This window comes from Protopterus annectens, chromosome 2.part1, assembly GCF_019279795.1.
Source record: "Protopterus annectens isolate FY-2018-M chromosome 2.part1, PAN1.0, whole genome shotgun sequence".
Taxonomy (NCBI): domain Eukaryota; kingdom Metazoa; phylum Chordata; order Ceratodontiformes; family Protopteridae; genus Protopterus; species Protopterus annectens.
This window is the reverse complement of record NC_056729.1, coordinates 1,511,379,850-1,511,393,460: the sequence shown is the minus strand read 5'-3', so window position 1 is coordinate 1,511,393,460 and position 13,611 is coordinate 1,511,379,850. Positions and strand designations below refer to the sequence as shown.

Here is a 13,611-nt window from a genome sequence, read left to right as displayed (position 1 = left end):
TTGGCCGACAGCACTGGTACCCATTACTGAGAAGTCTGATACGGAAGCCTCCCAGGAGGACAGTCATTTGCATAGAGGGTCTCATCTTCGAATGTGATTTTGGAAGCTAGAAGGCCTAGTACAAGGAAAGTGTACGCAGATAAATGGAAGAGATTTTTGGAGTGCAGCAAAGGATTTGGATGTTTCTGTTTAAGTGTGGCTCTTCAATATCTTACTGAGTTATTGGACAAGGTTTGTCCTACTGTGACCCACCTTTGTTTTCTCATCCTTTGTTCAAGCAATTTCTTAGAGGGGCAAGAATATAAGACCGAAGAGCTCCTACTCCTGCTTGGGATCTCAATTTTGTGTTGGAGAAACTCACTTTTTGTCATGGAAGACTGCTTTTTGTTGGCCATTACCTCTGCAAGAAGGGTTTCTGAATTGCAGGCCCTTATGGCAGTTGAGCCTTTCTTAATTTTCTTTAAACCAAACTATTCATTTGCCTACTTTTTATGCAAATCCCAAAATTGCAGGCAATCTCAGCAGTTATTAGTTTCTTTTATCAAAACAAACTATTTCTAAGTGGATTGGGTTTTGCATTGCTTTCTGTTATTCCCATCATGGCAAAGAAATTCCAGCTGGGATTAGGCCTCATTCCACTAGGGCTACTGCCACCTCGACAGCTTATTTTTGGAGGCAGCTACTTGGAGTTCAGTGCATACTTTCTCTAAGCATTACCACCTTCCACTGTACTTTGCCACTGCTGTGTTGCAGGGCATTGTTTAGCCATCCTCTCTGCTTTGGGATTCTACCCAAGTGTTAGGACTGCAGCAATGTGCATAGTACAGTTTTGTACCTACCATAAATGTAGATGTTGAAGATCCACATTGCTGTAGTTTGAGGGTATATTGTATATATTGTATATATATTGTACATATTGGTTGGTTGGTTGGTCTATGGGTTTTGACCTTTCTTTTTAGGGTCTTCTGACATCTGGGGCAAGAAAAGACTGAGGATATGCGGTCATGCGCATTTGTACCCTGGCGTTCTGATGTCAGTCAAATGCGCCTCCGACCGAGGACAGCGGACTACCCAAGTGTTAGGACTGCAGCAATGTGGATCTTCGAACATCTACATTTATGGTAGGTACAAAACTGTACTTTTCAAGGGCAGAGAAGTTTTAATGCTAAGTCTATTTTCATTGTGAGACTGCATTGCTCTGTTTAGCAGATATCTATTAGGGTTTATGCTTTAAAATATAAAATAAAACTTTCAAATGAAATCCATATCATCGTAGAAGTAAAGCAGTATGCACATTACAGTGTTTATGGCAAATGGGGCGAAATAACCAAAGAATGGGACATTGGAGTGGCTGCAGGGGGGACGCTCCATTTGACCATGATTTTGTGAGGGGGGGGCAGAAAACTCAGACAGCCCTGGCTGAACTATACCTCTCAACTGGTCCAGACTTTTGCAGAATTAATAGATTTTTGATTCTTATTTTTGGTTTGTTCCTCATAAAATTTGTGGTTTTCTGCCAAATCATTTAGGAATGAAGTCACTAAATAATGACAGACATTGAGTTTCAGACGTCATAACCTTCCGAAAAATACATGCTAAAGCAAGACCTGTTATTCTATCAACTGTCTTTTTAGTACTTTTTGTATGTTCCCCCAATATATTTGGCCATATCCAGATTTCCTGCATTAAGAGGTTGAGAGGTATGTGTAAATAAATCGCTTTATAGAATTATGAATATCCAAACCTCTCAACTGTCTCCAATTTTGGCTCAAAATGTTGCTCTCCCCTTAATAATCCCTCTGCAAAATGGCAATTTTGGAAGAAAATGTGGAGGGTTTACAATTATAAATAACTGTAATGATCAGAGTTATAGATTACTTTTATTTCAGAAATCCATTTAGATTCTCTTATTTTGTCAGCTGCTCAAGTTAACAGTACTAATTTTAAAAAGGTGTCCCTTCTTTGACAGGTTCCCAGCTGTATTGTGTGGCAATTTTATATTTTTGCATAACATATTTGGTCTGTTTTTCATAAAACTGTGGTTTTCTGGCAAATTAGTAGCAAATCATTAAAGATTGAAGTTAGAAAATAATGGCAGACATTTGGGTTTCAGATTTCATACCCTTCAAAAATTCATACTAATGTAAGACCTACTACTATTCTATTATCTTTCTAAGTTTATAACAGCAATATTTAAAAATTGTCTTTATTTTTGGGCCTGTGTCCCACTTCTATCAATGGCTTTGTCCAGATTTCTTGCTCTGAGGTTGAAAGGTATGAGTGTCAGAGCCATCACCGTCAGCCAGAGACATTTCAAACTGTGACCTACTTGCTGCACCCCACTCCCCATTGTAGTGGCTCTGGATGTGTCCAAGCAAGGCAAGGAGTAGTTATGTAGTGTAAGTGTGCACAGTATTCCCCCATCCAAGGTAGACCACAAGTATGACTGTGGCTTTTCATCTGTCCTTAATTTTGCAGAATGTTCTGGTTTTCTGTCATATTTTTATACTGTTGACTTATTATTCAGAAAATGCATGCTGTTGCAGTGCCCTGTTGCTCTGTATTAAAGTAGCAATGCTTTAATGACCATCAGGTAAGCTTGTCGGAGATTGTAAGATGCAAGTAAGCTTTAATAAGCATACTGTTAAAGAATTACCAACATTGAAAGCCTTTAAAATGCAGAGAATGTTTACATAACTAGATAACGAATAAGCCTTAGGTATTGAAATGCATATGACAGTATTTGTAATAAGGGACAGGATTACAATATTTTCAGAAGCTCATTACAATTGTTGGAGACTTGCAGTTATCTTTGCAGGCTTTACCCGTAAACTAAACAGAATGCCAATCTATCATGTGTGGTCCATAACTTGTGCAGTAATCCTTTAAGCAATTTATCTTGAGCTTGTTTCTTGTTCGCTTTTCATTTTTTATTTTGATCATGTGTTCTCCATGAAACAAGTAGATAGTTGTTGTCAGGCAGCAGGTCTTTTTTGGATAAGAAACATTTTTACAAGTGAGGGTATCACAGTGATTGCTACTTTCAGCATGTTACTTGGTAATTTTATAAAGCTGGATCTAAATTATAATTAGAACTGCAGTACAAGGAGAAGTGGTTTGAGCTGAGTGCTGCTTGTTTTTGTTTTTTTATACTTTATTTTGACTGGCATTCCAGTAATGTATTTAAAAAGCAATTTATTTTTTCATGCCTCGCAACCTTTGTGTTTCCATCTAGATGTAAGTTGTCATGTAGCCAATGCATTGAAATATTTTTTCTTCTACAATTCATTTTGTCTTGACTAGGCTCTCATAATGATGGTTTGGCACCCAGGGCAGCATATTTAATTAAAGTTCCAGTTGTTGTGGTTTTGAGCATAGCTTCACCCCTTTCTAGTTGGCCACACCCCTTCCCATTGGCCCCACCCATTCAGCTGTCTCTTGCCATTAATTTAATTTGAAGTCACCAGCCACCACTGAAATGCAGTTAAAACTCTACAAAATTAACAATTTAAAACTTTTTAAATGAAGCAAGGCAAGAGGCAGTAATACAGCAGAATAAGTAATTAGTCTACATATACAGAGAAGTCTGTATATACAGAAAAGCAGCTAAAACACATAAGCAATTCAGATACAGTGCAACCTAGAGCAATATTAAGGCAAATATAGTTAGAATAAATACTCTAAAATCTACTCTATATTTCCGAAATGTTTGAGAAGCACAGTCGGAACACAAGGAGATTCAGGCAATTTTTTTTTTGTTGTTTGTTTTTGTTTACTGAAATCTGTGCATATTTTTTGAATGTGATCTAGGGGAGAAAAAAAAGAGAAGAAATTCCAGTATGAAAGGAAAGAAATGGCACGAAGAACAGTGTTTCTGACTGGTTAGTCCAGGCGGATGTCAGGACAATGATACAAGACTGGAATGTTTATCTTTTTATATTTTCAAGAAAGTATGAGTGTGCATTCAATTGTAACTGTCCAGATGGTTTATGGGGGCATATGTTTTAGAGTAAATGGTTCTGTCGGAATTAATTTTGCATGGAAATGTTTTTTTGAACATGCTTATTTTACTGCAGATATGCAAGGCGTATTGTACAGAAAAATTGTTGTGCAGGGGATTATTTTTTCACCCTTGTAATATACTAAGGGAAAATGTGTCTTTAATTTATTTTCATTTTATAAGTTGTAAAGTGCCTTGAGGCTCTGGGTGTGTAGTTTTGTGTTTTGGCAGAAATCCTATTCATATATTATCCTGAAATTTAGCTGAATAACTCCCATCTCTATTCCAGCTTTAAAGGAAAGCATGGGTGATCTTAAAAAAAAAAAAAAATTAATTTCAGAATAAGAATGTCTGTCTCACTGCTATGGAATCTGTGAGCAATGTAACACAGATGGATGCGTATGCTGCGTACTCCTAAACCTGTTTCCCATAACTTCCAGTATGTGTACTGATGATGGCTATGTAACTTTGTGTGTGCATGTTTCCATTGAATTGCAGTATGTTTACTGCTGTTTGTGTCAGTTTGTCTAAGTAGCAAAGCGAAAGCATATCACTGCTGAATGACCTTAGCATATGCTGTCTTAAATGTGGTGCCACCCCACCCCTTGTACTCAGTCAACAGTAATTTGCCAGGAGAAAAACTCCTATCTACTTGTGAGGGTGAAAATGTTATACGGCATACTTCTCTCCATTTCTGTGTGGGTAAATACCTGAGTCCATCTCACTGGCATGTCAGGTGTTTGATTTGCTGCTGCAGTGAAGGAAAGTCCCTTACTTAACTGTATGTGTAAACTGGCTGTAAACTTTACTGTTCGTGACTTACCTTTGTTTACAATGAAATTAAAACTATGGCAGACGCCTTAAATATGCCATGTGTGAGTCTCATTCAGGCCGCTGCATTTGTGTGCTTTAATCCCTTAGGTTATTTGTGGTTTTCTAGTTGAAAAAAAACAGGCATTTGACGTGTCTGTAAGTTAGTAACCTAGCAAAGCCTTTGAGGCCCTTGATGCCAATGTGCTACATTCTTTAGTCAGGCACTGTCTTCCTTCACACTTGACTGCTTAAAAAAGTCACATACATCATTTTAGAAATGGGAATGGAACAAGACACAGGTACAGAAAATTCAGTCTGGGGAGCCATTCGTCGACTTTCTGGATCAGGAAACCTTTCAACTCAAAGAAGGGGATCTCTGTTTGACTTGTCAGCAGCCTTTGAGCGATTCAGTGAAGAGAGGATCTACCGGGCTTTTGATTTCTCAGAAAGACTGAATAGTTTTATAACTTGCTTCCTTTCTTTAGACCCTAGGCTGTACCAGCAAATCAGAGAAAGAGGGTTGAGCCTAGGCTCCATCCTCCCAGATGTGGAAGAAGAATCCCAGAATGAGTTTATTCAAGTGGGACATCCTGAGCCAGATGAAGGCATTGTGGTACAAAATTTCAGACCCACACAGATGACCTGGAGCCAGTTACCACAGGTAAGTGAACTGCTTTTAAGAAGTAAGACTCCAGTATCGTTTAGTATGTGTAACCTGCTAGTTTGATATCTAGGCGAAAATTAGTAAACTAACTCTTGATAGCTATTAGCATTACTTGGTGGGATGGGGAGGGAGAGTTTTCTGTTAGTTTTTCCTTGTGTGTGTCTTGCAGTCTCTTTCTTTCTGTTGCAACTTTAGTATCTCATGACTTTCCTTTGGTGTGGGAACGAACATAACTTATGGGGCTCATTTTGAACAAGTGTGAGGTGCTGCATACAGCGTCAGCAGTACCAGGTGTATTATCACCGATAATTCAGGTCCCATCTTTTACACATAGTTAACTGAATTATGATAATCGCTGTTTTTCAATGCAAGTAGTTATGCTTTATGTGGATGAACATTTAAACTCATCCTGTCTTTTACACACACATGCGTGCAAGCGTGTGTGCACACTGCAGTGAGTTGTTAAAGTTTAAGACTTTTGCTTTTATTTCATATGTTCAGTATCGAAATGTAAATTTATTGTTCTTGAATAATAGTATTATCCGGAGACAGTTAACATGGGATTTCTTTTAATGCATTACGGACTTTTAATTGAATAATTAAGTTAATTTGAATAGAGCAGGTTTAGTTGTTTTGGAAATTAGGGATCAAATGATTTCCATAATTTGCTAGATTAAAAACTCAAAATATTTGCATGTGTAAGTAATGAATGCATGTTTAAGACACAAATATTTCCCATAAAACCTTTGTGCTGTGCGTTTTTACAGTTGTTAACTTTGGAAATACCTTGTTTGTTACAACATAAAGTACTAAAACAGGAAGAAGAAAAAACACCTTGTGAAAATGCAGTGTACATTTGCAACCTGTGTTACTTGTAAGAATAAAATACCTTGTTCTGCAACATGTGTAAGAATGAAAATTACTCCGAATATACGGTGAATAGTAACCACTGTACCTTTGTAACAACTGGCAGATTTTGGACCTTTTCTACCTGGACCACAACCCATTCAAATAACGTGGTAATAAAAAAAAAACAAGGATTATTATCAGAGCTCCGATTATAATTGGCTTATTATGCGTTCGAGACATCTTGGCATCCTTGTCAGAAACACATAGCAAGTTACTTGTAGTTGGAGATCCAAACATAATTCTTTGTAGTTCAGGGAACCTTATGTGCTCCATATACTACCAGTTGCAAAAGAAATAAAAATGCTAAGTGTTTTACTTCCAAAGCCATAAAGCACTTAGCATGCACTATGAGAAAGGGACCGATTTAGTGGTACCGACTGCAGGCAGAAAGAAATTTGTTTTTAATTCTGACACTGTCATTTGCTGGCCAGGACTGGCATATTTAACTGCCTAGTGAAATACCTTAACAACTGAAGCAGAGGATGCTTAACAGTTGTTAAGACCAGGTCTCGCTCTATAGAAGTGGTTAACTTGTTTGTGTGTTTTATGGTATCGGAGTGTAGTTACTGTGCTCCATGCACTACAAATAAATAATTAAAGTCTGACAAATGTTTGGGTCTGTGTGTGTGTGTGTGTGTGTGTGTGTGTGTGTGTGTGTGTGTGTGTGTGTGTGTGTGTGTGTGTGTGTGTGTGTGTGTGTGTGTGTGTGTGCGTGCTTGCGTGTGTGTGTGTGTGTGTGTGTGTGTGTGTGTGTGTATCAGTATGTGTTTGAGAAAAGTTTGTGTTAACACAGCAGAATGCTGGCCATTTTGTGCTGCCTTTTGTTGTACTTGCAAGCATTAGAAAACTTACACCAATCTCACTTTTGTCATCCAGTTTTCTCTCTGAATTATGTAGTATGGCATAAGTATAGGCTCAAGTAAATGCAGTTATGTGATTTAGTCTGAGGTGTTATATTTGATAAAACATTTTAATGCTGCCATTTTATGTCTTTGCTTTTATTTTTTTCACAGTGTTACAGTAGCTCTTTAGTGGGGAACATCCCTTTTGACAAACATTTAGAATATCGAACATTTGTAGAGCAGGCACAAGCAATTGTAAAGTCATATAATCACAGAATGCAAGCATTAATTAGTCACTGTGCAGCTAGGATTGGGAATTTGCCCTTTACCCGCTGTTGTACAGTCTTGGAGTTGGTATATGTAAGTAGCAGGGGGACTTGTACCCCTGCAAAATTTTATTTTGTGTTTTTCAGCATTTTCCCTTTTGATCTTTTTTAGACTGGTCACTTTAGTTTTGATTTTTATGTGTTTTCAACTATAGGTAGTATACTCCTTAAGTGTTATTTTCATTAAGGTTTTATACATGTAGATCACCTGTGCTTAGGTAAGATGGAGGAAAGGGGAGAAAACATTTTTTATGAAACATACTGCAGTAATTCAGCATTAATCTGCAGTGGTGCATTATGAACACTAAAATGGCAGCTTTATACAGGAAAAATAAAATAAACAGGAAGTAACACAGGACCAGATTTCAGAAGAAAGTTTGTGCTGAGAAGGCATTTGTCAAAATGTAACAAGCTACCCCATTTTGAAGAAAGAGGTCCACCAATGCACTTGGCAGCAACTGGTTGGAGGAGCAACTCTTCTGTTATGTGTACAGGAGATAGTCTTGTATGGCTCCTAGCAATCTCCCTGACTGCTGCCCCTGTCTTTTTCTCCAATGATGACACATTGTAATGTAATTTGGAGACATTCTGTTCAGATGAATTTCATTAGGTTTGCATGGTGTATTCTGAGAAGGCCTGAGTAACTCCCGAACCTGCTGGAAAGGTAACCAATTCCCCTGACTCGTTCAAAAGAAGATTCTGCTGTACTACGAATGAAGGTAGATGATTGGAAGACCCAGTTCATAAAGCAGTAGTGGACTGTACAGTACATCTGTCCATCCCCAAAAGAAAAATATAGAGAGACATGGGCATCTTTGGGGAAATAGTGACAAAGAAATCATAAAAAATACTCTGAACACTACAGAGGGTACACATTCTCCACAGACACTTTTTCATGCAGGTGCGTCTCCTAAGCATGAGTATCATTGTGACAGCCACATTCTACAGTATGGTTTTCAAAAAACATGTATTCAAGATGCGTGTTTTTATGTTTTTGAATGTACATTACCAGTGAGGGTACTAAGATGCAAGTATTCGAGGGGGCTTCATACTAGACGCATTTGACTTTTCAGGTGTACTCTTCCAATTTATACTTGCCCTATTATTTGAGCAGGCCCTTTTGGAATTAGGAGTAGGAAATGGGCCCACCTATGAAGACTTGCATGCGTCCTCATGTGTATATATAATGCAGGGAGGAACTGTCAAAGAAAGAGCAGGAACTAGGCAAAGGTCCTCTGTAAGTAAAACAGCAATATTTTTCAAAAGAGCAAAGAGGACCAACCACAGCTTTAATAAAACAAAAAAAAAGGAGAGTAAGCGCTTTCACGACTTCCCAGCCGCTTCTTCAGACTCAAATACAAAAAAAAAACAGCATCAAAGCACTTAAAAAGACTGCCCAATCTCAAACAATTAGCTAATTAGTTAGCTTAAAAGCATATCTCCAGAAACTACTAAGAAAAAATTGCATTTAATATAGTCAACCTGTCAATCAATAAGTACCATCATATAAGAAATGCATTAAAAATCTTTTTAAAAACCACTTTACTCAGTGGGGAAGTGTGCATGTGCATAGTACCGGTTTAATAGATAACAGCATCATTAATGCCTGGTTTCTTGTCTGCATTAAAAATGTACTGTCCATCTGAGCTCAGCTAATTCTGTTCTGTTCTTTATGTCCCCCTTCTTCGAGCTCTCTTTAACTAATTCAAGAACTAAAAATCTAAAGGCATAATGCATGCCAAATTCCTTAGTGTGCCTTGCTAGTGCATTGCTCTCTTTATTGTTCCTAATATCTCTAAGATGTTCCATGATACGCTTCCTTAAGGACCTATTCATTTTACCTATATAGAATGCTGAACATTCCATACAGTAACTGTAGTATACTACATTCCTTGTTGAACAATCTGCATAAAAAGTATGTTTTATCACTATCCCTTTATGCATATGTATAAATGCTGGTCCTGTGAGTATAGAATTACAGGCACTACAGTTCCTACAAGGGTATGTTCCTTATCTCTGTGAAGTAACAAGTGGTTTATTCACTCCTGTCCTATAACAGAGCTAGATAAGTTGGTTTTAAAAGAAGACAGTGGAGTGTCACTAACAATTCTACCCAGGTTGATAGTAGTCATTGAGTACAATGCCCCAAAGGGTCCTGGCCTTGTTCAAGAGAAATCTTGACCAAAGTGTCACTGCTCAACAGCAGATAGCCTAGTATGAACCTATGAACCTATGAACCTATGTCTTCAGACGCTTTCAAAATGTTCCAATTCTTTTTAATAATGTCACAATAGGTATTAATATTACTAGAAAAATTCATGGGTACTCTTGATATTCCTCTCAGTATTCATAGCAGGTGTTACATTCTCACCCACTACTGGTTCAGAGAAATAATGTCTACTCTTCGTTTTTCTGTCTCTTAAAAGGAGAAATGCAATCGTCTGTTTCTTTCTTTGAGTAAGCTCTGTCTAGAAAACCCCTACTGAGGTCACTAAGTGCTTCCATCAGGGAATGTTCTTCATTATTTAGCCTAATAATACGCAAAATCTGCCCCTTCAAAACATTCCTAGGCACATGCCTAGGATGCATACTATTTTTACGAAGTAGTGTGTTCTTCCTAGTTGGCTTTCTATATAAACCTGATCTGAAAGAACCCCTTCCTGTTTTCTTTACCATCACATCTAGGAAATCAATCTGTTCTCTAGAAAATTTAGCCATAAACTTAAGGAAGGATGTAGTGTTACCAAGATATTTGATAAATTCCAGCAGAAGTTCTTCTGAACCACGCCATAAAAGAAATATGTCATCCACAAATCTCACATACCATAATACATAGCCATATATTATTTCGCACAACACACATTTCTTCCCACTGCAGCAATGCCAGATTGGCGTAGCTATTGGCACAGGCTGTGCCCATAGCCACGACAATCTTCTGTAAGAAGTAATCATTACTAAATACAAAGACATTATTCTCTAGAACAATTTCTAGTAAAACACTTATTAGATCAATCTTATCAAAAGCTAAACACTTCTTAGTCACTAAATACTGTAATACTTTCTGCTCCCCATGTATTAGGAATAACAATAAGTAGCGACTCTACATCCAAAGTAACAAATAGGAAATTATCAACAGACACTTCTTTTTCTGGGACATAAAAGTCGTGTAAAACATTTTTGTATCCTTCAATACAATATTATTACCCTTTAAAGCAGGGTTTTATCTATATAAATAACCTTTACCTGATGCTGTTGCTCTCATAGGTGGGCAATCCATATTCTTATGGACTTTCGGCAGACCATAGAGAATTGGGACAACAGGATGTAATATATTTAAAATGTTTATACAATTCTTCAGTAATCATGTTAGTCATGAGAAGGTCAAACACTAAGAAAAAAATCTTTTCCACTACCCCTGTAACAGTCCTGTCAGGAACTTGTACATAGGGTAGCACCATTATCTAACATTTGTCTCATCTGTATATAATAAAAATCTTTGTCCATGAGTACTATGCTCCCTCCTTTATCTGTAGGCCTAAACTCAAGTGCATTCTTACCTTTTAATTCTCATAGAGCTCTTTGCTCATCTAAAGTTAAATAGTAAAAAACAGAGTCAGGATTCATCTCATAAATGCATCTAATATTTTCCCATACCGTAGTAAAAGTTTCAATCACAGGGTGCAACTTAGGAACAAAAGTGTTTGTTTTTTTTTTTATATAAAACACTACTACAAATATTTCCTTCTCCAGGAAATAGTGTTTTCAAAGTCAAATTTCTGGTAAACACTTTAAGGTCTAACAAAATGTCAACCAAATCCGAATTCTTTGCCGTAATAAAAGATAAATCCTTATTAAGCAAAGAAATGTGTGCTTCTGTCAGTGAAAATGAGGAAATTTTTATTACTAAGCCAGTCACTGTCTGCTTCATGCTCTTGGTCTGTTCCAAGCTCATTCCACTATTCCCCTCAGCTGCTTGGTAAGTCTGCCTCCTCTCTTTGGTCTTTTGAAAAATACAGGGAGGCATGCAAGCTTTCTCTTACAATTTTTTAGTTAAAGCAGCTATTGTAAGCTAGGAGCAGCACCTTGCCCCAAGAGTAAACTGTTTTGGAATCTAGACCAGTGATTGCAATTCTGCAATGGAGGGTGGGCAAGGTTAATAATATGTTGCAGTGCATATGAAATAGCCCATCACTGGCTTTTCCAATTAATATTTTGCATTCCTTACTGAAATTGAAGTCGGGAAATCTGTAAGGCCAAGTCACTGCAAAAAAAAATGTAAAGCTTTAGACTCATGTTTCTGTTAGTGTAAGTGCACTATTTAAGTTACACTCTGTATCATCAGTAGCATTGCCATTCCTCGTCTGTGAGTATGTTTTTGATGGTATTCCCGAATAAAAATGCAAACAAGCAAATGGAATTTTCTTAATCTTGTAATTATGCAATATATATATATATATATATATATATATATATGTGTGTGTGTGTGTGTGTTTGTGTGTGTGTGTGTATATATATATATATATATATATATATATCTATATGTGTGTGTGTGTGTGTATATATATATATATATATATATATATATATATATATATATATATATATATATATATATATATATATATATATATATATATATATATATATGGGTCTACTTTGTTTCATTGAAAGCTCATTTCACTGAATTTCTATTCACCCTGACCAAATCACTGAAAACTTAAATTTCTGAAAAGTCATTTCACTGAAGTGAAGTACTGGCACTGTGTAGAGTACTATAAGGCAAGTAAAAGGTATATGCTTTTTTCCCCACTGTAGTGTGATCCTGGAGTTAGCATATATAGTTGTGGGGGGGGGCATAGCCCCCCCCCCTTAGTTTGAGTATATATTGTCTTCTGGAGAGAGTTAGCCATTGGTGTGTTGTAAGTATGCATGTCTATGGTTTAAAATGTAAGCTTTCGGTAAAATATATATGCTTTTACTTAACTGTAAAAATAATGCCATTTTCTACTTGGCATGCAAACAAGATGTAATAGGTTACAGTGGTGAAGGGGTGTGCTAATGATATTTGGTACTCAATGCAGACATTATGCTATGAACAACAAAAATTAAATGTTCGCACCTTGATATAAACAACACATCAAAAAGGAATGGAGGGAGAGAGTGGCTAGTGCTGCAGTAATTGTTGAAACATCTATTCTTATGGTACGTTTACCTACACAACTGTAATATGTTCATCATATTGATCACTGCTGCAATAGCTTTAGCTATATGGGTAGATCCATCATATAAAAATATCTTTGATTGCTCAAGATATAGGGGATATGAGTAAGGGCAAAGAATTGCAAGAAACTGAAAGAAGGTAAAATAGAAGAAAACGCTACATGTAATATATCATATTTGACAGTAGTTTCAGCTCCATGAATCCAGATTTTTCCCTTTGGAAAAAAATGTAAGTAAAATAATTCTGTTGAGAGTACACTGTGGTATTAAACTGAATCTAGAACAGCTGAAGCATTAAACTGACTTGAGGCATCCTGTTGTGCAAAATGAGTCTTTCTAAAACGCAGAAACTTACAGAACTGCTCATAAATTCACGCTGTGTGATGGTTCCTATAAAATGACTTGTAAGACTGTTCATCCTACCCCTACTACAGAGCAACTGTTTTCCGCAAATGGCTGGATTTACAGTTAGATCGAGTCAAAGTGGTCCCACTGAGGTCCTCTTTAATTTTAATCATCTGCTAACCAGGTAAGCCCACTAAGCTGAAGTGCCTGTTTTTAGCAGTGACCCAGAAACACTGATGTGGTTGCCTGACCCACTGTCCGTTGTATAGTGTTTGAACTGAGGGAATCAAAGCCAAGCCAATAGGACATAGCTGAGTAACTGCTCATAGCCTCAGTCTGCTTCAGATTCTGCTTCTGTTTTTATTTTGCAATGTGTTTACTCCCAGTGCATCATTATGCACTTCAGGTTTTTATTTACCATGGCATTGCTGGTTTTAGTTCTTGAAGGTGTGATATTTCTCGAGTTTCGGTCAGCATCACAGAGAATTTCTG

General features: G+C 37.1%; 1 protein-coding gene across 2 annotated transcripts in view; it reads left to right on the top strand.

Annotated features, from left to right (window-relative positions):
- Window positions 1–13,611, top strand: part of ARHGEF16 (Rho guanine nucleotide exchange factor 16) — a 1,345,157-nt gene that overhangs the window by 423,132 nt on the left and 908,414 nt on the right. For both annotated transcript variants that reach the window (XM_044062969.1, XM_044062968.1), the window contains exon 4: window positions 5,299–5,474. In XM_044062969.1, the coding sequence (XP_043918904.1) occupies window positions 5,299–5,474 (176 nt within the window). The remainder of the gene's footprint in view (window positions 1–5,298; window positions 5,475–13,611) is intronic.